Source organism: Phalacrocorax aristotelis, chromosome 6 (assembly GCF_949628215.1).
Source record: "Phalacrocorax aristotelis chromosome 6, bGulAri2.1, whole genome shotgun sequence".
Classification (NCBI taxonomy): domain Eukaryota; kingdom Metazoa; phylum Chordata; class Aves; order Suliformes; family Phalacrocoracidae; genus Phalacrocorax; species Phalacrocorax aristotelis.
Window position 1 is genome coordinate 25,219,727 of NC_134281.1, and position 27,128 is coordinate 25,246,854.

General features: G+C 39.4%; 1 protein-coding gene across 2 annotated transcripts; it reads left to right on the forward strand.

Moving 5' to 3' along the window:
* Positions 1-2,714: 2,714 nt before the first annotated feature.
* Positions 2,715-26,518, forward strand: ACAD9 (acyl-CoA dehydrogenase family member 9). Of its 2 annotated transcripts, XM_075096699.1 has the most exons (18): positions 2,718-2,900; positions 4,608-4,701; positions 7,073-7,174; positions 10,208-10,314; positions 11,720-11,820; positions 13,575-13,653; positions 14,627-14,801; positions 15,391-15,464; positions 16,908-16,983; positions 17,675-17,745; positions 18,104-18,223; positions 19,092-19,220; positions 20,893-20,972; positions 21,558-21,684; positions 23,620-23,697; positions 24,562-24,690; positions 25,684-25,756; positions 26,227-26,518. In XM_075096699.1, the coding sequence occupies exons 1-18, from the start codon at positions 2,751-2,753 to the stop codon at positions 26,325-26,327; spliced, it is 1,866 nt and encodes a 621-aa protein (XP_074952800.1). In that variant the 5' UTR covers positions 2,718-2,750; the 3' UTR covers positions 26,328-26,518. The 2 variants fall into 2 exon arrangements, with proteins under 2 accessions (XP_074952801.1, XP_074952800.1); XM_075096700.1 differs by lacking the exon at positions 19,092-19,220 and having other exon boundaries at positions 2,715-2,900.
* The last annotated feature ends 610 nt before the right edge of the window (positions 26,519-27,128 follow it).

Genomic DNA, 27,128 nt, shown 5'->3' on the forward strand with positions numbered 1-27,128 from the left:
AGTGAATGAGTGCACAGGGTGGAGCATGCTGGCTGCTGTTTCAGTTCTTTTGAACTTCCTGATGAGTTATCTTTTTCCTGCTGTTTCCCAACTACCTAGCCTTGTTTTCACTGTTTGGATCATTTTCTTCACAGTCTTTTCCTGTGCTCTTTGTTCATCCTTTCTTTAAAGTTGCCAGATCACTCCCATTTGTACTGACCAGAACCAGTCTGACTTGTCTCAGTGGCAAGTGGCCTCAGCTTTAGCACTTGTGTCCTTAGCATATTTAGTGTGAGGAAGCGGTCCCTGGACCCACACCTCTTCTCCTGACACCCTGGAGGATGTGTTAGCTACCAGCACCTCTATCCGGAACTGCGATGTAGCATGAGCGTGGCATCACTGTTTTCTACACTCCACCATTTCATCACAGTGCCAGACAGGTTCCCTCTCAGTGATACGTGGGAAGGCCTTCTGCTCAATTAACTGTCATGAGGCTGAGCAACAGAGCAAGCTTTTTACTCTTCCTATCCATACCGTCTATACTATAGATACAAGCACCCCATAGAGGCAGCAACATGTTATCACTCCACCCCAAAGACTGCAAAGTGTTGGAGCCATCTCAGTGTTCCCTACCTGCCCCCTGGTCCTCCTCCCCCCCCGCCCCCCCCAGACTAGACATCACCTCTGTCTTTTCTTCCTTTCAAAACTAAAACTTGAACCAGAACTGAACATATGGAGATTAGAAGCTCACAATCAGTTTTGGTAGTCAGCATTCCTGTAACCACCTAACTGTGGAAGTATTGTAATCTTAAAGAGAAGTGGGGTCCTGCAGGTAGCCTTTCCTATCTATCACCTTTTGCAAAGGACTAGCAAAGTGGGCTGGCTTTTCTCTCATAAGGCATCCATGTTTCATACAAAGACAAGTAGTTGGTACAGATTATTAAAACTCACCCTTCAAGAGACTGTCAAAAAAAATGAGCACTCAGCAGTTGCATCTTGATCCCATGAATTATAAGTGTTAGTTGGGTATAAGGAGTCTGTGAAAAGGAACACCTTTCTGGTCAAGATGTGTTTGTTTCCTCAGAGTTCTGCATGTGTTTGGACTCAACACTGTCTGGCCGATTTACCAGCTAATGAGTGAAATACTTCTCACCTCCCAGGCATACAGCATCACATACTTGTGTGGTACCGTTGGCTTCAGTCAGCATGCGCAGGGCTCTGACAGATACCTGTCTGCTTGCAAGGGCTTAGGATTTGAGGATTCCCACAATATGAATACATATACACATACATAAAACAAAAACAGTGAGCAAAGCTGTGTGAGAGATCAGAAACATTTTCTTACCTTTTCCCTTCCCCTAATCCTCAGAGTCCTTTCCTATTCCCAAATTGCAATGTGGTACCTAAGAGGCAACCGAAATAGCAATTTATTTGAACTACAGGATTAAAGGATTTATATTTTATAAGTCGTAAGTAAAGTGAGTGAAGTAAATCAGTTCATTATGCCTGTGTTTACCTTTAGTGCTTGTTCTTTTGCTAAATGCCTTTTTGTTAAATCCCTAGCATTGTGAAAGTCTCTTCACAGAAGAAAACAAAATGAGGGCAGCTTAAGAATGAAAGGCAGCAGGACACGGTAATCCTTAAAATGAGACTGTAAAGTCAGCCTTTAAAGGACTTGAAAGAAATATTTCAAACAAACTAATTCTACCCCTGTGTAAGTTAAGTTTAGTAGTCATAAAGTACTTAAAATTCAGAGAGCGCTCCTACCCACAGATGACAACAGTAGGTGTTGGGTGGTGATGCAGCAAACTTGACTAGTGACCTCTTGTACAGAAATGGAGCAGGGTGTTATTTCCTAACCAGATTTCAGTATTTAGGTAACTAACTCAGTAGTCTGGCATGATGTTACCACCTGATTTTTTAATAGAACAAAAACTGCTGTCAGAGACACAGCAGATGAAAGCAAAGGAGAAATACAAACCTGAGTGTCCTCAGTGCAGTGCAGTATTTACCTCAGGTCACAGTGGTGGTTTGTCTTTGGTGCTTAGTTACATATGGAAATGGCTTATTAATGAAGGGCAGTTCAGGTGAGGGCTCTCAGCTTCTGACATAATCCTCCTCCCAGTTCCAGAGACACAGGGAGAGCTGTGTTTTGATGGAGATTTTGTGGTGATTTCCATCAACTCGATGTGCGGTTCAGCACATCACCCAGATCTAGAAGGCTGTGAGCTGATACCCCCTTGTCTCTGGCAGGTGGTTCCTGTCCCTGTCCTGGCCTGTGCTGCTGCTTCTGAGTTGGTTCGGGAAGATAATTCAAAGATGTGCTGCATGGTCCAAAAAATACTTTTTTGGTCAGGCTGTCCAGTTATCTGGCTTATTTTCCGTAGCTACTGTTGGGCGACAGCTCGGCCCAAAGCTGACGGAGGACGGGGAAGGGACTGCATCAGGGTGGGTGGCGCCCGGGACATAACGGTCTGTCTGGGCGCCCCTGCGGGGAGGGATAAAATTGCAGGCACTTGCATTCCTGAAGCAAAATGAACTCCGTTAACGTGTAACCTCCCGGCCCGCTCCGCCCGCCTGCAGCGCGGTGCAGTCAGGGGAGCGCTGCTGTCGTGGTCCTTCGTGCTGGGGCAGGCGGGCGGCGGCGAACGGGGCTGCAGGCCGCACCGGGTCGGCCGCTGCCTGACGGCGGAAGGAGGCGCGCTGGCGTCAGCGCGCCGGGACGCTGTCACGTGCCCCGGCGTCAGCGTGGTGCGCGGCCGAGGGAGGTGATGGTCATGAGCGGGTTGTTGCTGCGCGGCCTCCGCGCCGCCCTGCCGTTCCCCGCCGCCTTCCCACTCCGCGCCGCCGCCCGCCCCCTGCGCACCGCCGCGCCGCGCCCCGCCTTCGCCAAGGAGCTCTTCCTGGGGGCGCTGCAGAAGGTGAGGGTCCCGCCCCGCTGCTCCGGCCGGGGCCGGCGGCGCCTGAGGGGCGGGCGGGCGGGCGGTGTCTCCGGGCGCTGCGGGTGGCACCGGAGGGCGGCGGGGCCGCTCCTCGCACCGAGCTATCCTTTGGGGGCGCTGGCGAGGAGAGGGTCCGCGGGCTGCGGCGGCGCGGGGGAGCGCTGGGCGAGGAGGAGAAGGGGAGAGGAGGGCCGCCCCCGTTCCCTCACCGCAGCGGAGCTGCGCTTGGGCCCCGCACCTGCGGCCTGAGCGAGCGGAGGAAAGGTGGTGTTGCGGAACGCAATCCGTGTCACAGCTGCGGCCCCCTGCCGCGGCCAGGCGCGCTTGCCCTCGGGTGTTTCGGTTGGACTGCTTCAGCTGAGAAGCTGATGCTCGTTTAAATAAGTGGACCTGTTTACACCTGTGCACACAAGGCATGCAAGTCTGGATACTCAAGAATGGGCAGTATCTGAAGGACTACCTTAAACCACAGTCACCTGTTCTTGCAAGCCTAGCAGATCCCCTACGGAAATACGCGGGTGTGTTTATGCTGGGCTCTGGGCATTGAGCAACTGCATTCCGCAAAACTAATGTCAGTTTATCCTGTTTACTTCAGGGAACAAGACTTTATGCAAACTTTTGCTTACAATATTTTATAGGGAAGATTGAAGTTTTTGTTGTGTCTGAGATGCCACTGGACTACAAATTTGAGCCACTACTTTGAGATATAACGCTATATTAAAACAGTGCTTGTTAATCTAAGGTTTGGAGTATGCGTTTATCAGAGATTACAGGGTTAAATAAATTGAAAGAAGGAATAACTCAAATCCACTGAAATGAGTTGAGCAACAAAGTCCTGAATCACACCTTGTCAAGTAAAGTGTTACGGCAGTTAGCAGTCAGACTCCATCACGTTAAACCCATGCACCTGTATGCCTTCCCCCCCCCCCCAACCCCCCCCTCCAAATTTCAATCCAAGAGTTTTGTGAAAAACTATAGGATTTACTAGATCCTGAATTTTTGGAGCTGACATGATTCTTCAGACTATCATGAGCGGTTTTGTTTGGGCAGAGGTAGACTGTTATTTAGTAGGGGTCAGATGATAAAAATTAGAAGTGTGCTTCTCATGTAGTCTTTCATGTGTTCTAAACAACAACTTGTGTTTGTTGCTTGGAATTTTTTGTTTATTCAAGCCTGTCAGGTCATACTGCTTTGAGTTTATGACCAAAATACCAGGGTGGTGATAAGGAGCAGTACACAATTCAGTAACCTTTGTACCCGTGACATTAAACAGGTGGGATGTGCTATGTGTTTCCAAGGGAGAGTATTTATGGGCTGAGCTTGTAAAACATTGCAACATGAAATTGATTCTGATAGAAATTAAAATTAGCTATTTTTAATCCCAAAATGGGATTACATTGACAAAATTCAGGGTTGATGGAGGATTTTAAACTCTCTTTATTTCTCCCTAATGTTTCTGGTTTTCAGGTAATAACTGTCTGATTTGGTTTTGAGATGTAGTAAAGTTGAGTCCTGTGGGTTTCCTCAGATAAGGCGGCTTCTGTTTCTGAATGTTTTTCACATTTCTTAATTTTCACAGGTTTTTAGACTCTAGTATTTGAAAGGCATATGTTCTTGAATTTTTATTTTAACTGCATGATTCATGCTTTTTATAAAAAAGAGTAAAAATTTTGCTTCTTATTTTAGGAAGAAGTTTTCCCTTATCCAGAAATTAGCAATGCAGAACTAGAGGAGATCAACCAGTTTGTAGGACCTGTAGAAAAATTCTTCAATGAAGAAGGTATAGTTATTAGTTTCTTATTCAAGCAAGTGATTTAGTGATTAGAAGGTGATTTAACTATAGCAGTTTAATAGATTTTTAACTTAAAATGTTTAAGTTATGCCTTTATTGCCAGTAATACAGTGCTGCTGATTCTGTAGGCATGTTCATTTATGGGTTTTTTTATATGAAGTATTTGGATGTTGGTGAGAAGAAATAGATCTTCAAAACAGAAAAAAATAAATAGGAAAAAAAAACAAAGTAAAAGAATTCTGGGATAGAGGTAGGATTTGAAATTGTTTTTAGCTCAGTTGATTAATGCTATTTACCACTTCATATATTGTGAATTTTTTCTGAAATTTTTTAACTGTCCTACTGTACTAAAACTGGGTTTAGTAAAATTCAGCAGAGAGATTAGTAAATGAAGACTCCGTGAGAATCTGTGAAAAATCAGAAGTATTTATGTTTTTTCAGCATTAGTGTTTCTATTTGTGAAAAGCCATATTAGCCATATGCATTCCAGATGGGGTTGCAGGGTGTTTCTTTTATTACTGGTGCAATAGATAAGCCAATTCTAGAACAGCTCATTTCTAAAACAGAAATTAGTTTTTACAGGCAGCAGTTTCTGAGGCAGTTAAACAGTGTCATCTCAGATTTCCCACTGACAAAGATACTAGGCCTAGATTGCCAAACACTGCAGGCATTTGAAGAAGCCTGTGATTATCACAGATAACAATTTATGAGATCCAGGTAGTTTTAACAATAAAATTGTAATGTTGCTCACTGATGGTAAATTAAGAATTTGTGCAGATTACATTTTTTTAATCATTTGCTCTGTTGGGGAACTTTATTTATTGAGTAAAAAACTTGCTATATAAGGGAGGAATCAAAATGTCAAATTATAGAGCCTTAACTGAAGGTAGAAATTGCTCATCTTTATTTGAATTCGCAGCTATTTCTGTTTAGTTATTCAGGGTAATTTATGGATGTGGTAAAAATAGGTTAGGAGAATGGTCTTAAACAGTTAGAAATTTGATAGGATTGGCACTGGGGTAAGGAAATTCATCTCAGCAGAGTCGTTAATGAAGTGTGACAGTGTCCGGACACCATAGGTCTGGATGGGCATAATGCAGGAAAAGGTAAAAAACCACCTTTCTCTCCCCAAAACAGCTGATGGCATACCACAGGTACACATCTCGAACTACGTAGCTAAAAAGTTAGTGCAGGCAACAAAAAGTCTTTTTTTAAAATTAGTTTTCTTTCTGAATAACTTAGAAGAGCATCAGAATGTTTAGTTGCCTCCTATTATATTGCATGCAGAAGTTACAGCTACATTTAAGTTGCTTCAGGAAAGGCTGTTGCTTTTGCAGAGTTCTTTCTTTCTGTGTGCTTTTTGGAAAGATGGCTTGTGTTCCTCTTGCTGCAGCTTACAGCCTTTCTGAGCCGCTTAATGCAATTCTTGTTTATTTTCACTGTCACAGTACAGAACAGGTCTTGTAATCCCCCAAGAATTTGAATAACTCATAAGAACAAGATTTTTGCAATTAACTCATTTATGTACTACTTTTAATCCTGACCTAGACAGAGTTCAGACAGAAAATCCTGGAAATACTTTGTTTATTTCGGTCATGGAATCTGCTAACATGCACAAGCACAATCTGTACACATAGAAATGTTTGAGAAAATGAAATGAAATAAATAAATAAAACCCAAGTCCTTTTCCTGTATATGTCATGACTTTACAGCCATAATCATTATTCTTGGGATCTTCCAGCTGGTTCCATATTTTCACTTTGATGGTGTATTAAGGTGGGCTACTTAAGGGGAACGTTGTTCTCCAGAAATGGATTTGGGACTTCGCACTGCAATGATTAGGATTTACCTGTGTGATTGTCATCAAAAGGCTAGAAAATCATCGTTTTCCGCTTTGCGGGAAGGAGAACTGGTTAGGGTGGCAGGCTGTGGCAAAACCCCCCCAACCAACTCAGTGCATCTTACAGAAGCAGGTTTAGGGTTTGAGACTTTTCGGACCACAGTGGGAGGAAGGCAAACAGGACCATCAGCAAGATCAGACTGAAGCTAGAAAGAGTAATTCTTGTAAAGTTAGGGATGAGAAGTATGCCTGTATCTGGTGCAACAAGCACTATGTCTTTTCTAAAAATCCTTCAGAAGACTGGAGGAAAATCAGAGCAGAGAGGGATGTGATGCTCCAGCAGCCCCTTTTTCTGTAAGTTATTTCAGTTCTTCAGGTCTGGGCTCTCAGGCTGATAGGTAGGCTAACTCCTAGCACGCAGTGACCTTGGCTCTGATTTGAGAATGCTGCAGTCTGAGGGTTGGTTTTTTTCCTGCACTGGAAAACAGTTTCAAATTATAAAACCTTCTGTATTTGTAGTGGACTCTAAGAAGATTGATCAAGATGCAAAAATCCCACCTGAAACTCTAAAAGGGCTGAAGGACCTGGGTCTCTTTGGCATGCAGATTCCAGAGGAATATGGTAAGTTAGTTATCACAAAAGGATAATTCAGTAGTCTGTGTTAAGTAATGCATTTTTTGGGTCTTGCAGAATGTGTCTGTACTCTATCCTACGTGTAGTCCTTTGACTTGCATGTCTAAATTAGGAGGTGAGGCTTCCTCACTAGGTAATAAAGAGGTGCAGGCACCAAGAATGTCTGTTGGCTCTGTAAGGGAGCTCTGCATACACTTACCTTGGGCGCCTAAGTAGATAACTGATTTTAGGTGGTGTAAATTCCTCTTGGCATAGCATTTTCCTTTTTGCTCTTTTTTTTATGGATGCAGTAGAGTAGCTCAACATTCTGCTGTACTTGCAGTTCTTGGTGATGGTTCCTAAAATTGTACTGGGTCCAAACTACAGTGTCTCATGGAACAGATCTGTCAAAGCTGTCACCTGTCACTGGCAGAGAGGGATGTGTTTGACCTTACAGAAGTTTAAAAGTATAATGTCTATTTATTAGAAGTATGGCTGTTGTATAAAATCTTTCCTATGCCAATTGAGATCAGAGACATTAGTTCCTCAGAGGATTAAGCCTTAAACCTGCAGAGGAATTTTCAAGAAAATGTTAATCTTATTCTGATGCATAAAACAAAAATTGGGATTGAAACTAATATTTTATGTGAATTTATAAAGAAATTAGATCATTGCCTTGCCTATTTTCTATTATAAAAGAAGGAGACTTCAAGACAACTGCTCAGACGAAGACAAAAATGTGTTTGACCATCTGTAGAAGATAGTTTCGGGGAAAGATACCTAATTTTTGAAGGGAATAGTGTGAAACAATATATTTTTTCCAGTGATTACAATACTATAAAAAGCTGGAGACATACCTGAGTATTAAATGTGTAAAAGTAATACCCTATTTTTCATAGCATTTTTTGTCACATCTTTTTGTTTATTGTATTAGGCAACATAACTGGTGTTGCTGTGCTGCACTGATTTCAGTTCTTTAAATAAAGTGTTCCTATACAAATTCATTAAAGTATATTGGACAACTTGCATGTACTGTAACACGATGTGATCTCTGTTGATTAATTGTTAATGCTTTGGAATTTATTAGAAGTGGTATTAAATGTTTTTCATCGGTATTCAGAACTAGGCAGGGCGTTGTGAGAGTAAGATGGAAAAGAGGCTTGCAAGCTCTTTCAAGTTTTTCTCTTCAGGATAGTGTGTGGGGAAGAGAAAGGTCTGGACAGAGCACCTTAACCCAGGTGGGAGGAGAGAGGGAATTAGGAATTAAGAAATATATTGGAAGAAGACGGGAGGTTAGTGTCCACTGAAAGGAGGTGCCGGAACTAGAGAACAAAGGACAACTCAAAGCAAAGCATTAGGAAGCATCATGATATTGGAAGTGTAACTTACTATTAATAAACTAGAAATAAGTTTCCCACTCTGTTAATTTTTTTAAAGAGTCTGAAAGGCAATGTATTTGTGACTTCGAAGCCACACTTTAATAAAATGTTATTGTTGTTTTGATCTTGTGTTGTTTTGAAGTTTGTGAAATAATACTCTCTTAGCTTGCAGTTTGTGAAAGGTTGCAATCCATTCAGCATACTTGTAGAAAATCATAATCCCATTTTCTGTTTTTTAAAACTGCTGTGTCAGTGGTGTTTGTCATATTTTAAAACCCTTCAGTCACACGTATTCAGTGCTTCATTCATTGGATGGTATTTTTCATAACACTTTGTAATAGTGGCATATTTGCCAGAAGTATTAAAATGCAGAGCATTAATCGGAAAAATGAAGCTCGTGTAAATGATAGAATAATGGTGCTCTGTAACATTGGCATCACTGGAATTACTGTGGACGTCATCAGTAGTCTCCAAGCTGAATCCTGAACCCAGCCCCTCTTAGGAAGGGGAAAAGAAGTAAGAGTGTGTATAGATAGGAGTGGGACTCTTAATTCGGGTAAGCATGCTCTGAAGAAGGCTGTGATGTGAGTTAATGGTATCAGGGAGGCTTGTTCTTGCCTTTATTCAGTATACATAAAATCATAGGGCTAGTGAGATATCTGCTGAAATAAGGTGTTGTTATCCTGACTTCCACCACTGCCCTGAGAAGAAAATTATTAACCTAGACAAAAGATTATCTTGATTAGATAAAGTTGTTTATTCAGCAGTAATATATAAAATACTCTTAAATTATGGGGAGCGGGACTACTAGTCCTGACGTCATAACATTCTCGAACATTAGACTCACACGGATGCAGCTTTGATTTAATCTACTTCTTTTCAAGCTCCTTACAAATAGTCTGTGTATGTACAGCAGTGGAACACAAAATCCCTCTAAAAAGGATGTGCTGGTGTCAAGTTTGGTTCTTGATATATTCACATGTTTTGATTGAAGAAATTTTTGAAGTGTTGTATTTTCCTCCTTTAGTACTAGTTTGGAAGTCTCCTTGTTAATGTCGTTGGTGTCAGTTTTGCTGTCTAGGCCATTTTGTGCAGTGAAGCTGGGGGCAGCCTGGCTGTCTTTGTGTAGCAGTCCCAGCCCAGCCCTGAGACTTGTCCAGCACCACTCCCTCTGCTGCTTGCCCTGCAGATGGTCACCATAGAGGTGTATATGGGTAGCATGGAAATGTCACCCAAAAAATTCATTTAATCCTGAAGCACAGAAATTCAGACTAGAGCAATTTTTATACTGCATCTTTTCCCATTTTCACATACAAAGTGTTTTAAACAAGCTCGTTTTCTACCATTTGATGGATTATTCTGAACTTGCTGTGTGTGCATGCATGCTTGAACACAAACACATCTGTTTTCTGAATAGAACTAGATTCAGCACAACTAAATGCTTATTAAAAAAGGTAGTGTTTTCAAAATGCATTCTTCTGGCACAGCTGCAGCAATGCAGTGCTTATTTGTGGACGTATTTTATCCAGTCTATACTAAGATGTCCCCCGGATAACAGTGTTATAATCTTGATGTTTCTGTACTTGCAAGGGATTTTTCTGGGGGAAGGGGTGAGTTAAATTGTAAGGTATCTACTTAGAATAAAACATAGTATTTGTTCCAGGTGGTCTTGGTCTGTCAAATACCATGTACGCACGTCTGGGAGAAATCACTTCTTTAGATGGATCTATTGCAGTTACACTGGCAGCTCATCAAGCTATTGGGCTAAAGGTAATGCTTTTCTCTTTTGTAAAGTAGTTCTACACAGCTTGTGTAGAAGAGGTGAGGTGTTTCTAAACACAGAGTGTGGGTGTAACAAATAAGAGATACTGGTGAAGCATAGATTGGGTTGAACGTTCTGACGTCAGGTTGGTTGTGTTCCCAGCACCCTCTGCCCGTAGCTTGCTGTAAGGCTTTCATGCAGCATAAAGCCTGACTATGAAGTACACCAGAAAATTATTAGTTCAGGAAACACTGAGATAATAATTCTTAGAAAAAATACCTTATATGATCCCAAGCTCTTTAAATTGAGAGAACGTGATAAAAATAGCTAAAATAAACATTGAAATAAATAACATGTCTGGAGGGGCTAAAATTATGGGGAGATGGGACAGCTGTGCAGAGAATTCAGAAGGATACAACTTTTTCTAGCTGAATGATGCTGCATGTTGGGGGACCTCAGAGAAGATGACTCAGCCAAAATCAATGTGCTATAGCAAGCTTGTGAATTTTAAACTCATTTTCTGTACAATACAGCATTAGATATCTACCTTTCCATGCATTTTATGGTGGATGGATGGCAGTAGTCTGAAGCTTGAAATAGGATTAAGTTAATTATAAGAAGAAAAAATCCTTTGTGGAATTGAGCAGACAATGCTTAATAAAAACATGTATTTATTCCTCACCTTACTTAAAATTTGGCTGTCTGTTGAAGAGGGACAGGCCGCTGAGCTGATTTGTAAAGCAGTCTGATGAGAAGTGTAGTGTAAGTCACGACTACTGTCACTCCCCTGCTGTGGCCAGTTTGGGGTTAAACCTAATTTTGCTGAGTAACTGCATCTTAGCTATTTAACTCTTGGCCATTTAGCTTTATCATGTATTTTTGTACTTTGTTAGTCCGTCGTAAGAAACCTGCTGCAAAAAAACCACATACAACAGAGATAATTAAAGTAAGTGCGTTCTCACAAAAAGTTGTTGAATGCCTATGGGGTGAAATAATTTGGAACTGAAGTAAATCATGTGTTCTGTTCTCTGATTAGGAGCTTTGAAAATTGCTGCTTTTTGGGTTATTAAAATAAAATTATAGTGATAGCAAGGAAGGTATGACAAATTATAAGGGAAGGACTATCTCAATGCCTTCAGAGCAATAATTAAGTCTTCACTTAAGCATAAATACAGTGAAACCTACCCAAGAAGGCAGACTTAATAAGCAATTTCCTATTGACATTTGAACAACTGGGTGATAACTGACATATTTTAATGCCTGGTAAATAATAATGTCCATTGTTTATTAAACTGTCTCTTGTTATGCCTTAAAACTTGCAAATTAAGCTTCTTGAACTTGGCGAAGCTTGTCGGCTTTATTTCTTTTTACACGGGTTGATACTGAAAAGTTTTATGTTAATTCTTCATTTAGGGAATCCTCATTGCTGGCACTGATGAACAGAAAGCGAAATACCTGCCTAGGCTGGCATCTGGGGAGCACATAGCAGCTTTTTGTCTCACTGAACCAGGAAGGTACTGGTTTCATAATCATAAAAGCTTCAGAAAGCACCAAAACACCTAAATGATTTTTTTATTATTTTCATCTTCATTACAGTGGTTGCTTGGCTAATATATTAGATCTTTATTATTTGGTGCCTATGGCCTCAGTATATAGGTCAGGTTTAGTTTTTTTTAAAAAAGGTATGCTTCAAATCATGTAATTAATCTTTTCCCGATGTGCTGCTTATGGCAGTTTCCATGAAATCACTAACCGTTGTTGTTCTCATCCCAGGAATTAATCCATTTAATTTCTGGTATTACTGAATATTAATTGAAAGCATACTTTGTGCTGTGTTAGAAATAATGTGCTGAGACTGTTCTAGGATGCTTTGCATTCTTTTGCAAAATTATAAAAGCCTGTATTGAAGGAGTTACCAAAAATAATAGGAAGAAACTTTGGTCTTTCCTTAGAGTTTCAAAAAGGAACCTTTGTAACAGCAGCTTCTTTTCAAAGATGAAGTGTTTTTTTTTTTTACAGTACTCATTGACTGTTGCTAATGGTGCCAATTCGGTTAATGCAGAAGATGTAGTTTTCTTATATAGGCAGATGGTTTATGACATCATTGTAAAGGAAACTGATGGAAGGACTGAGACCAGTTGAAGGTTTGAAGCTGAATCTTGCTTGTCCATACAAAACTATGGTTTGAAACTGTCTTTTCTGAATTCTTGTCTGCTAGAATGACTTGCAATGAGCATTTGATTTACTTGCTAATCTTCATGTTGCTGTGACGTAGATACCTCCTGACCATCAGTGATCAGAGTCCTAAGCCGGTTTTTGACCCTCTAAAAGCTATCCCACTTGCCAGTTAAATTTAAACTAGCACAGATAGTTTACCAAAGTGATCCATGGAGGGGACTTGGAAGTAACACACAGGCCTAACCGTGTTATGAAATTCTTCTGATGTCTTTATTTAGCCCAGTATTATTTAAAAAGATAGCTAATCTTAGTAACCTTAACTTCAGTCTTAGAGACCTTAGATCTAGTGCACAGAAGCAATAATTTTGAGAACTGAATTTTAGAAATCTACCCCTATTGAAATACCAGCTGAGATCTGGCTGTTCCAAGAACTTAACAGTTGTCTTCAGCTGAAAGCCCAAAGTGAGCTGCTGTGGCATTTTCATTTATGGAAGAGAAAACTTCTTTCAGGGGGGCAATTATGTGCTGCTTGTTACATTATGTAATAAGGTGGTGGTTCATGGCCTTTTAATCACAGAATGTAAGTTTTTGATTGCTTTGTTTTAATTCACCTGCTGATTTTGCTCCTGTAGAAAGTATTTGATGCGCCCAAGTGCTCATTGATAGAGACTGTCACATATTTATTTTTCACTTCTGACGAGCATTTTTTCACTTAGGATATGAAATCAGGGTATGAATTTTCTTAGGAACAACTTAGATATTTTAAACTTCAATTGTGTATGTTCACATAACTCGATGTGTAGCTCAAAAAGTTGCTTGCGTGGCATTCTGAACATTTTGGTCAAGTCCTAAGATTGATAACATACATGTTAATCAGCAGAAATGTCCCCTTGAGTAACTTAAGTAGATTTCTTTAGAGCTGTTGAATCTACTAAGTTTCTGTGTTAGTTAAGAATTAAAATTTATATACTACTATTTAATAGAACTGTAAACATTCCTTTTTAAAGGATGGGAAGAAGAAAAAAAATGTAGTTTTGTTTTTTAAAGCATGTTTATTTCTTTAAACATTAATAACTTGTTTGGCTTTCAGTGGAAGTGATGCTGCATCCATCCAGACAAGAGCAACCCTCAGCGAAGATGGGAAACACTTCTTATTGAATGGCTCCAAGGTATCCACTCGCAGACTGGAAATACGACGGGTTTTTGTTACAAGTTTATAGAAAGCATCTTTGTCTCTTGCAGCATTGCAGTCAGTGGGTTTTGCTAAGAGGCTAGCTTGGCAGCTGCATCAGAATTTTGAGGTTTCCAAGCTAGTGAAGAAAGGCCATGTCGAAAAGACAACCCATGGTGTTCTAGGGCCACAGAGATTAGACAAGCACACTGTTCGGGGAATACCCCTCGCTAAACTCGTGGTAAGAGATAGGAAAAGCCACTTTTAAGTTCCTTCTCCATATCGCCAGCTCACGGTGCTCACCTTCAGGGAGGGTTAGTTAGTTAGCTCCCCTCTGTGACAGCATAGGCAAAAAGAAACCTAAACCCATGTTTTCCCCTCTCTGTTCTTCATGCCAGATTTTGTAGGTATTTTTGAAGGAAAACCTGGCATTGAATTGGAAACAGGACTGCTTGGAATGTTTCTGCTAAAGGAAACAGTGGCAAAGTAAAATCCTGAAGAAGTGTTAAGATGTACTGGATTCAACAATGTTCGGTACATTGCAGACATGATCTGCCGTTGTTGATGGATTTGTCTGTGATGTGAAAAGGCTGTATGTGTGTGGCCTGATGCAGAGAATTTCTCATCAGAGTTGAAATTATTTTGGGCAAAGTGGGTCTACAGTCTGTATTACACTCACTGCTGTAGGAGAAGGATATACAAGCTTTTGTGAAAAAGCACCATGGATTTTAATTTCATTCAAATCTCTATTACAAGCTATTTTTATAGTTCTCTCAGCTTACCATTCTGTGGTCAGCTCTCCTTGGAAATGTGTTCACAAGAGGCAAAGATAGTAGCAGAACAGTCATTAGCATTATAAGGGAAGAAGCAGCAAGTTTTCACCACACTCTGCTGGTCTGTTATGAAACATGAACAGTGCTCACAAATCAGAACAAATATATTTCTTACATATCTTCCCTCTCTCGAAACAGGTTTGGATATCAAACGGTGGTCTTGCTAATATTTTCACAGTATTTGCTAGGACGGAGGTTGTTGATAAAGACGGACAACTAAAAGACAAAATTACCGCTTTCATCGTAGAGCGGGATTTTGGTGGAGTCACCCATGGGAAGCCTGAGGATAAGTTAGGCATTCGAGGATCCAATAGTAAGAATCACTTAAAACGGTTACCAGAAATGGTTTTAATATTTTAATGTTTTAATTTGTTTAGATTGTCTGAATTTAGAGGTAAATCAATATCTATTCCGTATAACAGTATAAGTCTCATGTTTCTTTACCTAGCTTTTCCTATGAGTCCTTCCTAATGCAAGGCCTGAAATAAGAAATCCATACCGTATAATCCTTTTCTAGGCATGTGAAGCTTCCCTAACTATGCAGTGGAAGAAATCACTTGGAAGATTCAGTAACCAAGTAGCTTTAACCTAGAAATGATTATAGTTTTTCACCATTTATCACTTGGTCTTGACTGCTATATCAGTTCCTTAAAATAGAGACAAAATGATAGTCCTCTGTTTACACAATGTATATTAATTATGTTTTGAATATTTTACATCAGTAGTTGATGTCAACTACAGTCTTTTCCCAAATTCTAACTTCTTTGGCAAAGCATATGTAATTCTGTCATAGTACATTAGGAAAACTTTGCTTCTTGATACAAAAAGAGTCAATTACATTCCTGAATGCCTTTGAAATGTTTCTACATAATAATTGAACAGTTATTAACTCTGTGTTTCAGCTTGCGAAGTACATTTTGAAAACACGAAAGTGCCTATAGAGAATGTAATTGGAGAAGTAGGAGGGGGATTTAAGGTAAGCAGTAAAAATAACTACTGATGATTTTTTAAAGCCTGAAGGAGACTTTTGTGGCTTTTTTTCTGTACTGAAGTTTCCTTATTGGTAAAACAGACATTGCCAAGCTGAAGAATACTAGAGGATGGGCTTCTCTGTTTACCTCTTGTGCTTTGTATTAATTGGTTTTGCTGGCACAGTGCACGAGCATGCCATAATCTCAGATTTGTGTGTATGTATTCTCTTCTAGAGCTGGTTCCACTATTTGCTTGGCTTTTTATTGTTTTTCATGGTATACTATTCTCTTCAGAAAATGGAGCAACTTTTTCAACAGAACTTCTGGATTGAATCAGGGAAATGTCTTCTGCCGTTTTCTACAGCCAGAACTGTGGACCATGTAGAAAGGGAGAGAAAGAAATTAACATAGCGGGAAATGGTTCGAGGAAAGTCCAGATGCTATCCAAGGTCCCACAGTAGTCAGATGGTTTTCCAGGGTTAGATTATAGCACAAGAAAATAATGGGAGGAGTACACTGAAAGGCTGCCTCTGGCATCAGCTTCTCTTCATTGCATCGAGAAGTGTGATGCCAGTGAAGGTAACACTGGTCACTTTGTTGTTGTAGTCTTTCTCCGAGAGTCTGACGTGTAGATTTGCAAAACTCTTCTTAATGATCCTTCTCAGTTTTCTTACTCCTTCTGTAGTGGGCAAGTCCAGACTTTAATGCTAAATGAAACGATTTTCTTTAATGTATAAATGTATCAAAAGATTATTTTTATGGTTTCTTCTTCAGATAATTATCACAAAATGTAGGAACAATGACTTCCTGCTAAATTTCTTAAGTCTTTGAACTGAGTCATTGTTAAGAAACAGTAATACTAGATTTCAAAATCTATTTTTCTACGTTATTGATCTGTATTTTCATTTCTACACCTTCCGTTCTTATTCCCTTTTCTTCCACATTGCTGAAAGGGATGCAAAGCAGGAAAGCTTCCATTGCAGGTCAGCTGCAGAGAAGACTTTTATATTGGGCTGTTGTGTACACACATTAAACAATATTCTGACTTTCTTCTTCGTCTGTTTGGCAAACTAAACAGCGCTGTTTAGTTTAAATGTTGTTTGTCTAGTTGCAGATAAACACATTGTTACCTACGTTTTACCTTGATGTAGTTTGAATAGAGGATTACTTCCAGCTCACTGGATCATCAGTATCTGAAAAGCTATATCAAATATTAAATTGGCTGTAGTAGGTCACCTTAAAAGACTAGTTTTGAAAAATTATTGCTGGGTGCCGAATGCTCTACTGACCAATATGAGGGCACATGTCACAAGATAGGAGGTGTATTCCAGTGATGAGTGAAATTGAGGAAGGCATTAAAACATGAAGCATGATAGCAGTAACCATCATGGCCTAAGAAGAAGTTCTGTGGCAACAACATTTGTAGCTAACATTCATTTTCTTCACAGGTTGCCATGAACATCCTAAACAGTGGAAGATTCAGCATGGGCAGTGCCTCTGCTGGAATGATTAAGAAACTGATAGGTGGGTGAATTAGGTGTTCTGGATTGCAGGACACCATGCAAAAAAAACCTGATCTGCGTAAGGTATATAGTGCAGTTAATTCAAAATAGTAACACAAGTCTTGATCATGACAACATCACTGTATTGTTAGTCATAACATGCTTTGACTTCTTTAAAACACTAAAATAATTTTTATTGAAAATTTTTATTAAAAGCCTTTGAAACACTGAATTTTATTTGGTTCATATAGTGGAAAGTTACTGCCTCTGTTGAATTCTTCTGAGGTAAAATATTAGTACTGAGAGAATAACCTATATACTGTTACTATATACCATTGCTTTTAGAAGGTATAATCTCCATGAAAACTTCCAACTTGAATAACTGGCTCAAGGTTTACACACAGTAATAAGTAAGAAAATTGGTTTCTACCAATAGTTACCCAAAATAGTAACAGAAATCCCTCTTAAATAATTAATTAGCCCTAAAATGTGCCTCCTTTAAGAGTACAGGTTCACACCTCAGGCACAGTGTTCCCAGGTGTGGTCAACACCATCATTTTGAGAGTGGTTTTCACAAGCTGAAGCTTCTGAAGCAGCAAGGGATTTACTATGTTGCAGTGTCAGAATCAGTCAATAGAAAGACACTATTAGCAGAAATAGTCTGTCGCAGTTATAGTTCTGCTGTTTTGAGATGGATTTTTTTTTTTTTAAAGAAATGACAGCAGAGTATGCTTGTACCAGGAAACAGTTCAATAAGAAACTGAGCGAATTTGGATTAATTCAGGTAATGAAAACGCTAAATCTCTGTGCTTTGTATTGACTAAGTGCAAGGACATAGATAATGTTGGGGTTCTTTTGGCTGTACTGGTTTCAAGAAATTGCTAGAGGCGTTAGATTTGTGTAAACCTAGTGCAGGCTTCTGTATGCTGATCTTTTAAAGACCTCGAATGGTAAATGTTTAAATGAATAAAGATTTTAAATTTTTGTTAGATTTTTCACGATTGTTTTGCAGGAGTCCTTTGTATTACTATTTGATAATATGTTAAACATATGAAAATGCAGTTGTAGTCTTAAGTTTCAGGCTTGACTGTGGGATTTTGCATCTGAATTACTGTATGATTCCTTGCGTTACTGTTTGACAGGAGAAGTTTTGTTTCATGGCTGTGAAGGCATATGTAATGGAGAGTATGGCTTACCTCACTGCAGGAATGATGGACAGGCCAGGGTTCCCAGACTGCTCTGTGGAGGCAGCCATGGTCAAGGTAATTCATTTTATTGAAAGACTTGCCTACAGCTTTAAGCTAATAAACACTAATCCCTCTCCTGTTGTTCAGTCTGCATTTCAGATTGCTGAGAGGCTCATGTATTATACTTAGACGTAAGATACAAAAGTCTCAGTTAGATAAAAGAATAAACATTACTGTTTTCTCTTATTTCCCACGTGCTTTTGATTACTTCAGATTCAGGCTTTTGTCACCATACCAAATAAAAACTGCATACAACAGGTTTGGAATATCACGGTCCCCTTGACTTCTGTTTTTATGTGGCCTCACACTGTAGCAAGAGTAGAAAGACAGACGCTCAGTTACAATCCCAGCTGCAGGCCTGGCTAAGGTGCTTCTTTCCTGGCTTTAACTCAGAATTCCTTGCAAAATATACGTAGAGAAAGAGTCAGGCCCTCTCCACTGGAGTATCACTGCGTAAGGCATGCCTGCAGTGTGGGGCGGGGCTGCTGGCTGGCTGGCAGGCTCCGTTGAGGAGAGCCCACAGGCTTCCAGGCCCCGTTGATGGTCCCTTACGGTGTGGTCAGTTCAAAAGAACTCATGTTCGGTGAATCTGAGCAGACATGAAGGGCTCCGACCAGCCAGCTATAGCTGTTCGGTTTGTGGCTCTGACTCTCCCAGGAATATTTCCTTGTAAAGACATGCTTCTGGATTGCAAGGAAACCATTTATGTTTGACCAAAGTATACACCTTGAGCCCTGAGGGTACTATTTCAAGCAAGCTTTAAACAGGACTATTGTAACAGCAGTACAAAATACTACAGCAATGTCACACAGGGATCATAACAGAGCAATGTATTCTGTATTTACTCTGTAGCATAGCAATTTAAAATACTGTTTAATGGCAGGTGTTCAGTTCTGAAGGTGCATGGGCTTGTGTAAGCGAAGCACTGCAAATTCTTGGCGGCCTTGGCTATATGAAAGATTATCCCTATGAACGCTATCTCAGAGACAGTAGGATACTTCTGATTTTTGAGGCAAGTATGAGTATAATGTTTTTAGTGTAAACTGAAATTCACACTCTTACATTTTGTGAACCTGAGCTGAAACCTGAATATTCAGTTGCACAGGCCTTCCTGAACTAATCTTGTTTTCTTTGGCGGTATGGCTAGTACTTGGCTATAATAAAATAAGATGTGATGGGTTTTTTAGACTAACCACAAAGTGTGGGTTACAGTAAGAGCTGGCACCAGCTTTGCCTCTGGAAAGACAAACTGGTAATATATATACACCTAGTGGTATATATACCATTAGAGAGAGACTGGTAGCGTATATACAGTTTCTTCTAAAATATTAAGAAACTTTCTGGATGTCTTTAACAAAATATGAAGCTGTTTTAAATACACTGTCATGAGAAAAAACAGTTCCAGTTCATGGCTTCAGTTTGTTGTAGTTTTGAACAGACTAAAGGATTCTAAATTAGCATAAAAGCCTAAAGCTACTTTAATTGATGAAAGTAACTCAGTGGTTCATGGTCAGTAAATAGTTGTAACTTCACATGCTGACTCACGATGCAGAGTACATCTGCATGAGCAAGAGCCTTATGAGAATGAAGGTGGCCATCTTGCTTTGTACCAAGCAGGTTTTGAAATTTTTGCTGCTTTTATTTTCATGTATCTGTACTAATATAAGTGATAGGATTTGGTAAGAGGTATGGGCAAAATTTTAATTTTTAAACAGATTTCTCTAATCGGATTTTCGGGTTTTTTTTGTGGCTAAGCTGCTCTGTTGGTGCCTAGACTTGAGTAACGTTTCCTCTTGTGTGCTTCTCACAAGTGCAGTAGGGGAACTCACAAAAGGTTAGAAGTTTAGTGAACTTACTGATGTGCATTTATTTAAAAAGAAAATGTTGGCTGTGAAATTTATTCTTTCCAAGCTGGATTATCAGTGACTATTCATCTGTACATCTGAGTGAGACTGTCCATCTTCTTGATGGACCATTTAGAAATGATAGTTTACCTCCTGGTCAGGACAGCAAAGATCTCAATTGCAAGTTAATGCAAGCAAGAATTTTCCGACTGCAGTTCAGTGCATAGCAGTCGCCTGGCTGCTCTTGCATATATGTGTGTCTCATCTTCACCACTAAATGAAATCAGAATATATAACTGAGCTAAAGTGATACATTTATGAGATAGTGAACATTTATGGATGGACAAGAGAGGGGGAAGACTGGCAAAATACAGCTGCTTGGAAGACATTCATTAATATTGTAAACTTTACAGTTAACTGAAGAATCTGTCTTCAGAATTATACATATACTTTAAAAGAACAATAATTAATAGTCTTCGTTGCTTGCTTCCAGTATCCCTGACCCTCTGCAGCCACATGTCCTTGACCTCTCCAGCTTCTCTTACGCTTCAGGCAAACTCAACTGGGAGTGCAGTTTCTGACATAAGTGTGTTTTCCTTAAAAGTGATGATCATCTTTTGTCTTACATAAAGCGCTCAGAAGAATTCTAGCTTATGAGTCCAAATGCATTTTAGAACATTTCAAGGAAAAGCATGGCACATAAGTTATTTAGACGTTAAAAGCAGGTTTAGGAAAAAAAAAAGGTATAGAAAATACTAGTACAGCATATCTAGATTTCTGAAATGCTGAAAATACTTTGTACTTGACAGTGACTTCACTTTATATTATCTTTTTTTACAGGGAACAAATGAAATTCTGCGACTGTATATTGCTTTGACGGGTATGCAATATGCAGGGAAAATCTTAACTGAGAAAATTAAGTATGTGCTTATTTATTCCTAATAGTTTTTAATAAACTAAACAGAATCTGATAATTGTTTAACTACAGATGAGAGGGGAAACCGTGGGAAAAAAAAATGCAGTATTTCTGAATGTATTAGCTTGTCTAAAAGGCAGTTCAGTGTTACAGGGGTCTTTTTTTCCTCTTTAATTCAATGTTTTATGTATGTAGGAATCTTGGACTTATTTTATCTTCTAATTCCAGCTTGTGTAAAATTGATTCTTAAAACGCCAGTAATTAAAATGTTATGACTCAAGATTTTATAACAGAGTTTTATTGGTAAGACAGCTGTATCGTCCATACTGAGTGCTTGTACTGGTCTCTGGAATTTATTGTGGGCATTTTTGAGAGGAACTGAATATGAATCATGTTCTGTGCTTTTAAGGCCATATAATTGTCCTCTGGGCTTCATAGTAAAAAGGATCAAAAGACTTGAGGATTCATAGACAAACTGCAGGTGTTTGGGTAAAGCATTTACAATTTCAACTGGTTGTCTGAACCTCCTGAAACTTCCCTTGCAAACCAGGAAATGGCCTTAACAGCTGTTGTTTACCCAACATTTTAGGGAAATCAAGAAAGGAAACGTTGGACTGGCACTGGGGGAGTTTCTAAGCAAATTACGGGACACGATGGGCAGAAAAGTGGATTTTGGGCTAGTTGGTGATCGTGGAGTGGTGCATCCCAGCCTCCAGGTAAGGGGAAGCAGGGGACAGTGCTCTTGGATCAGATCCAGACACTCTTCTTTCATATTTGATTCCCTTTGCTGCTTGTCACAACCTGATATCCTGTATACGCAAAATTAAGCCTGTGCTTAGGAACAGTGAGATTTACAAATGGAAGCAGATGTTTACACCATTTCAGGGGTATGGACTTAGTTATAGATATTACATGGGTACACAGCAAGGTAAAATGAAGATTGCTCTAAGTCTGTATTTATACCAAATCCAGGTTTATACCATTTTAGTAATTTCTATAAATTGAGCCTTCAAAGTATTAAAGACTTTGTTTGTTTGTAATGGTCTGTTGCTGCCCATCGTAATCAGCTCAGTTACAAACCACTGTTTTTTCCTGTTTAACAGTAACATGGTTTTAGGTAAGAATTTCTGTGAACTATATAGACATTCTTGCAAAATCACTTAGTAAATAATTTTTATGACCAAAGATGAATGTTCTGTTAATAGAAAAAAGGTAATGTGTGGTTTTTCTATGACAGTGTGTTAGTGACTGGAAAAACTGTAACATTTTTACCGTTCTGTCATTAGACCTGGCCTCCAGGTCAGATATTTCAGGCACTCAGGCAAGTGGACTTGCTAATACTGTTCTGTTCAAGAAAAGAACCTTAACAGTATGGCACCTTCTTCGGGTAAATACACTGTGTTCTGCAGTGCCACCAGAGTACGTGGGTAGATTGTTATAACTACAGCAGTTCTGACATATGTGACATGCTAGATTTGAATTGCCTCTGAGTAGCTTCAAACCCACTTACTTGCATTCATATCACAAGAATCAGCATCATGAATTAGTTGTGTTTATGAATTAATAAAAGCCAGATATGACACTGGAAATTCTCTTCCTACTTAGTAATAGAATTTGAGACTACTCATGAATTCACCAGTAATAATCTTGATTTTTCAGGGTTTTCGTAACATACAGCACTTAGAATGAGAATTAGGTTTGCTGTGCAGAACTAAACCTTGCATAAGATTTTTTCAAACTATTAGTTGCATAAGCATAAAGATTATACTGAAAAGTTACCAGAAGTAAAATTTAGAAAATTTTAATGCATATTTCAAGGAGGAAGAATAGTGCCTATCTAGCTTCCAGCAGCAAACTGGATAAATGTTAAAAAAACCAGTGCTTTCCAAGAGAAAATCTAGGATTAGTTGGGCTTCAGGATACCAGGGCTGCATCTAAACAGCGATTTTCCCCCTCAGAAAAGAATCAACATTTTGTAATCCCATTCCTTGTAGGTAAATAGGGAAACTTTTTCTCCTTTTTAGATGGGAAGAAAGAGATGTAAAATGGTGAAAGATCATCTTTAAAGAGAATTCTGGTCAGTGCCTATAAGTTGATAATAAACACTGCATTTAGCAGAAAATTGAACTGTTGTTTCTTTAGGGAGGGAAACTTTGTTCTTGTGGCAGGGCACGCATCTTGGGGCTTACATCATTATTTTCTTCAGTAGAGTTGCCTGTTGGTTGTTCAACTTAGTGCACATTGGTCCTTCATTTTGATCACTCAGAATTTATTCCAGACCTCTTAACAGCATTCCGCTAAACTTCAGACCTGGCTAATGAAGAAAAGGAAAACTAGTTTTGTGGTGTAGCTGAGAACCCTAATGTGTGTCTTGCCTGCTAAACCCTCAGCAACCCTGCCCTCCTGCAGCAGACCACAGAGGCCAGGGCTGTGCAGGCAGAGCTGCTACTTTCTCACGCAGAAGGTGGCATTGCCCAGGGTGTTGGTGTATTGGCTGGGCAGCGCAGGAGTAGCTCATGCTTCCCCAGAGGTTCTGCCCTAGAATGTCCTTGTTGTTCAGCCAAGTGTCCTGTTTTAAGGGGCGGGGGTGCACTTGCTTCTTTCCCTTTAAAGACTACTCAAGTTGTTGTATTATCTGTTTTATTTTATAGGAAAGCAGCCAGAAACTTGAAGAAAATATTTATTATTTTGGAACTACAGTGAGAGGCCTTCTAACTAGGTTTGGCAAGGTAACTGGTATTTTTTCTGTTATCTTCATTGTTGAATAGTTTATCCTCAACCAAGTTGGCCTCACTAGAATCTAGAGCGAACTGTGTGTATGGCAAGAGCCAGGATTTCCTTTACATGACACATATCCATTGAATATGTGAAAATACACTGAAATTCTATACTCAATGTAATGGACAACTTCTGTTCCGCAGTCTCAGTGAATTAGTTGTTTTCTTCTACCTCTGTAAGCACAAACCCTGGCTGCTCCAGTGACTGTGTTAAGTACTTTGCTGCAAGCAGAGTCACTGGAACCTATTTCCCTGTTCCCAGATGAAGCGCTATACCAGCAGTTTTTTAATTTATGCTGTTCATCCATATTGTACAGCAGATGCACCGATAATTAAGCTGCAGAGTGGTGTAGTTAAAATGGGAGAGACTGGATTTAGAATACCCTGCATTTTCAATTTTGTGGCAGTTAATCTGATGTGTTCTGAGAATGCTTTATCAGACTAGGCTCTGCCACATTCCACCTTACCTAATACATCTTTTGAACAGCCTTAATATATTTGGTACTTTAAATTCAGTGATTTTTGGCATTTACCGACATGATTTCAAGACACAGGAATTTTACTACTAGCCAGAAGATTGTTAAAAGGTGGAACATAGTTAATCTGAAACAGTAGTTTAAACGCAGTTAATCCAAAACTGTTACAAGGTGAAGCAGAGTTAATCCAGAACTTCCTGATTTAGGGTAGAAATTCAATGTAACAACTTGCCTGTCTAACCTAAATGAGTATGTGCCTAAATAGAAAGTATGAAAAAAATGTTTGCTTAAAGTTTTAAACTGACAAACTACAAGCTAATAATCGTTCTTATTCTCCTAGACAATAGTGGATGAGCAGTTGGTTCTGAAGAGAGTGGCAGATATAGTTATTAATTTATATGCAATGACAGCAGCTATTTCCAGAGCGAGCCGGTCTATCAGTATCGGTCTAAGAAACCACGACCATGAAGTAAGTGTGTGTTAATATCAGTCATACCCATTTAATGTCTGCGCTCCTTGGATCGTCTGGCTTAACAATCAGTATTTATGACCATTCTGCCTCACTAAGTGTTTTATAATAAAGAGGCACTATCCAGCCTCAGGCTTTTCCTTGAAATGTTACAGCCTGTGTACGTCTTACAAGGCTCTAACCAGGTGCTTTTGTCTTGACAAGCCGACTTTTTCTCTCAACTCTGAAATGTGCATGACCATGCTGCTGTCCTAAGAGTGCTCTAAACCTGCAGGCATTGCAGGCTAATGTGTCAGGCTTTGCAAAACCTCACAGACAAACAGCTTTCCTTACACTTAAAAGTACACTACATTTGTTAAGAATTTATATCTAGCACAGCAAACTCTCCCATAAAACCAACCGCGCACCAGGATGTTTCTAAACTGACTGCTGCAAGGGTGCAGTAACCACACCAGGTGCCTCTCAGGTGCTCTGAACGTAGGCGCTGCATGCTATCGAAATATTTAAAATATTTACACATATATACACCTTTATGAATTAATTACAAATTTGCACATTCTCTTACACCTGCTAATACCATGCAGTTCTTCCCAAACTCTTTCCATACAATCATTAAATCGTTTCATGGTAAGAGTTATGCTACAGGACAAGTAAATTTGCTACAATTAAGTGTGAGCCAAATCCAAATGGATTAACCTTTATCTTCACTGGCCTTGAGCCTTCATATTCTGTGTATGTAAGCCCCTTCTGGATTTATTACGAAAAATGTCTTCTAGTCAATTTTGAGCAAAGGGGTCAGCCCAACTCCAGCACTTGGTAGCTGTGGGGGAAAAGTAGCAGCTAAGTTTGCAGCATAGATTACTGGCTTGCAGGACTCCATTATCAAATGACAAAACTAGACTTTCAGAAATCCAAATGACTGTGGTTTTACTACATTGTTTTGTTTATGAAATTAATTTCCTTGTTTTTAACTGAGTTTTACTATTTTCTTAGGTGCTTCTTACGAATATCTTCTGTACGGAAGCGTATTTCAAGAATAATTACACCATGGCTCAATTAGAAAAATGTAAGTTCTATAAAATAAAAGAATTTTTAAACTCTTATGGTTTTCACAGACTCCAAACAAGAAGTAGGTGGTTTTGGTGTGGCTAACAGAATAGTTTTGCTCTGCCTTTAATCAGGATGAGTAACAGAACTGGTACCAGTTGAATATAGAGAGTCTGTTCATTTAATAGCTAAAACAAACTGCAGTGATACTTTTTTCCCCCAGTGGTGAGGAGGAACATAAAGCCTGTCAGTAGCAAACATCAGAAAACCAAATAGGTCAAATACCTGGTTGTTAAGTACTGAGCAGTTAGGATTTTGGTCTGTGAAACTCAGTCTGTGATAACCAGTCTTTTTTTATAAGATAATGTTAAATCATTTCCTGGCACTGAAGTTTAGATACTTGCATTTGTATTCTAAAATCCTTTTTGAAAAAAATTCAGCAAATCTATTTATGGGCCTTCAGTTAACCTTCCTTCTGGTTCTCCACAGATGCAGATGAAAATCTGGATGACTGTATTAAAAAAGTTGCAAAGCAGGTACTGGAAAAGAGAGCCTATATCTGTTCTCATCCACTGGACAGGACGTTCTAATCAATTCCCTGACAGCAAATACTGATGAATGTAAAACAGTGACTAATTTTCTGCAGTTCAAGTATTTGTCACCTTAAAAATAACTATTTCATGAGTTTACCAAATGTAATTAGCTGTAACTGTGTAAAATAAAAGTTCTAAACAAAACTTCATATAAAAAGGATGAATAAAGAAATTTTATTTAAATCTCACATCATCTTACTAGATGTATATAAGACAGTTTCCCTTGGAGCTAAATAAAGAGAATTGAGGTTTGGACAGGGAGAGGTGTTTCCCCACGGAAAGGATTTGGTGTTTTGGTATCTTTAAGCTCAAATAAGCTACTTACTTACTTACTTTTAGAGAAGCACTGAAAGACTTGCAGAAGCAGAACACTTTAGTATGGAATGGACCTCTGGAGGCCCTCCTGTCCAGCACGCAGCTGACAGCACCACCAGCGGCAGTCATCTTTGCCGTGTCCAGGCGAGTTTTGAGCATCTCCAAGGTTGGGGGTTTCACTGTCTTGCTGAGCTCCGATTTAAATGTTCCTCCTTATATTTAATGAGAACTTCTCCATGCTGTCCTTGGCCTTGGTGTTAAGCCTTATGCTGGCCTCTTTGCTTTGTTTTGCTTTTTAAAAACAACAAATAGGGTGGTTTTTTTTTAATATAAGCTGTTGTCTTGGTTAAAAAAAAAAAACACCACCTGCCAAGGCAGTAGATTTTTCATGAGCATTATCCAGACTTGATGACAGTTTACACTTCCCCACCCCGCACCCTCTTGCTAACCCCCAAACATAATTTAGCTACCTCTTACCTATCC

Coding starts and splice junctions, on each gene's coding strand:
- ACAD9 (XM_075096699.1), top strand. CDS start 2,751: ATGGTCATGAGCGGGTTGTTGCTGCGCGGCCTCCGCGCCGCCCTGCCG. Junction 16,984..17,674: donor AATGATTAAGAAACTGATAG/GTGGGTGAATTA, acceptor TTTTTTTTAAAG/AAATGACAGCAGAGTATGCT. Junction 23,698..24,561: donor TTCTAACTAGGTTTGGCAAG/GTAACTGGTATT, acceptor TTATTCTCCTAG/ACAATAGTGGATGAGCAGTT.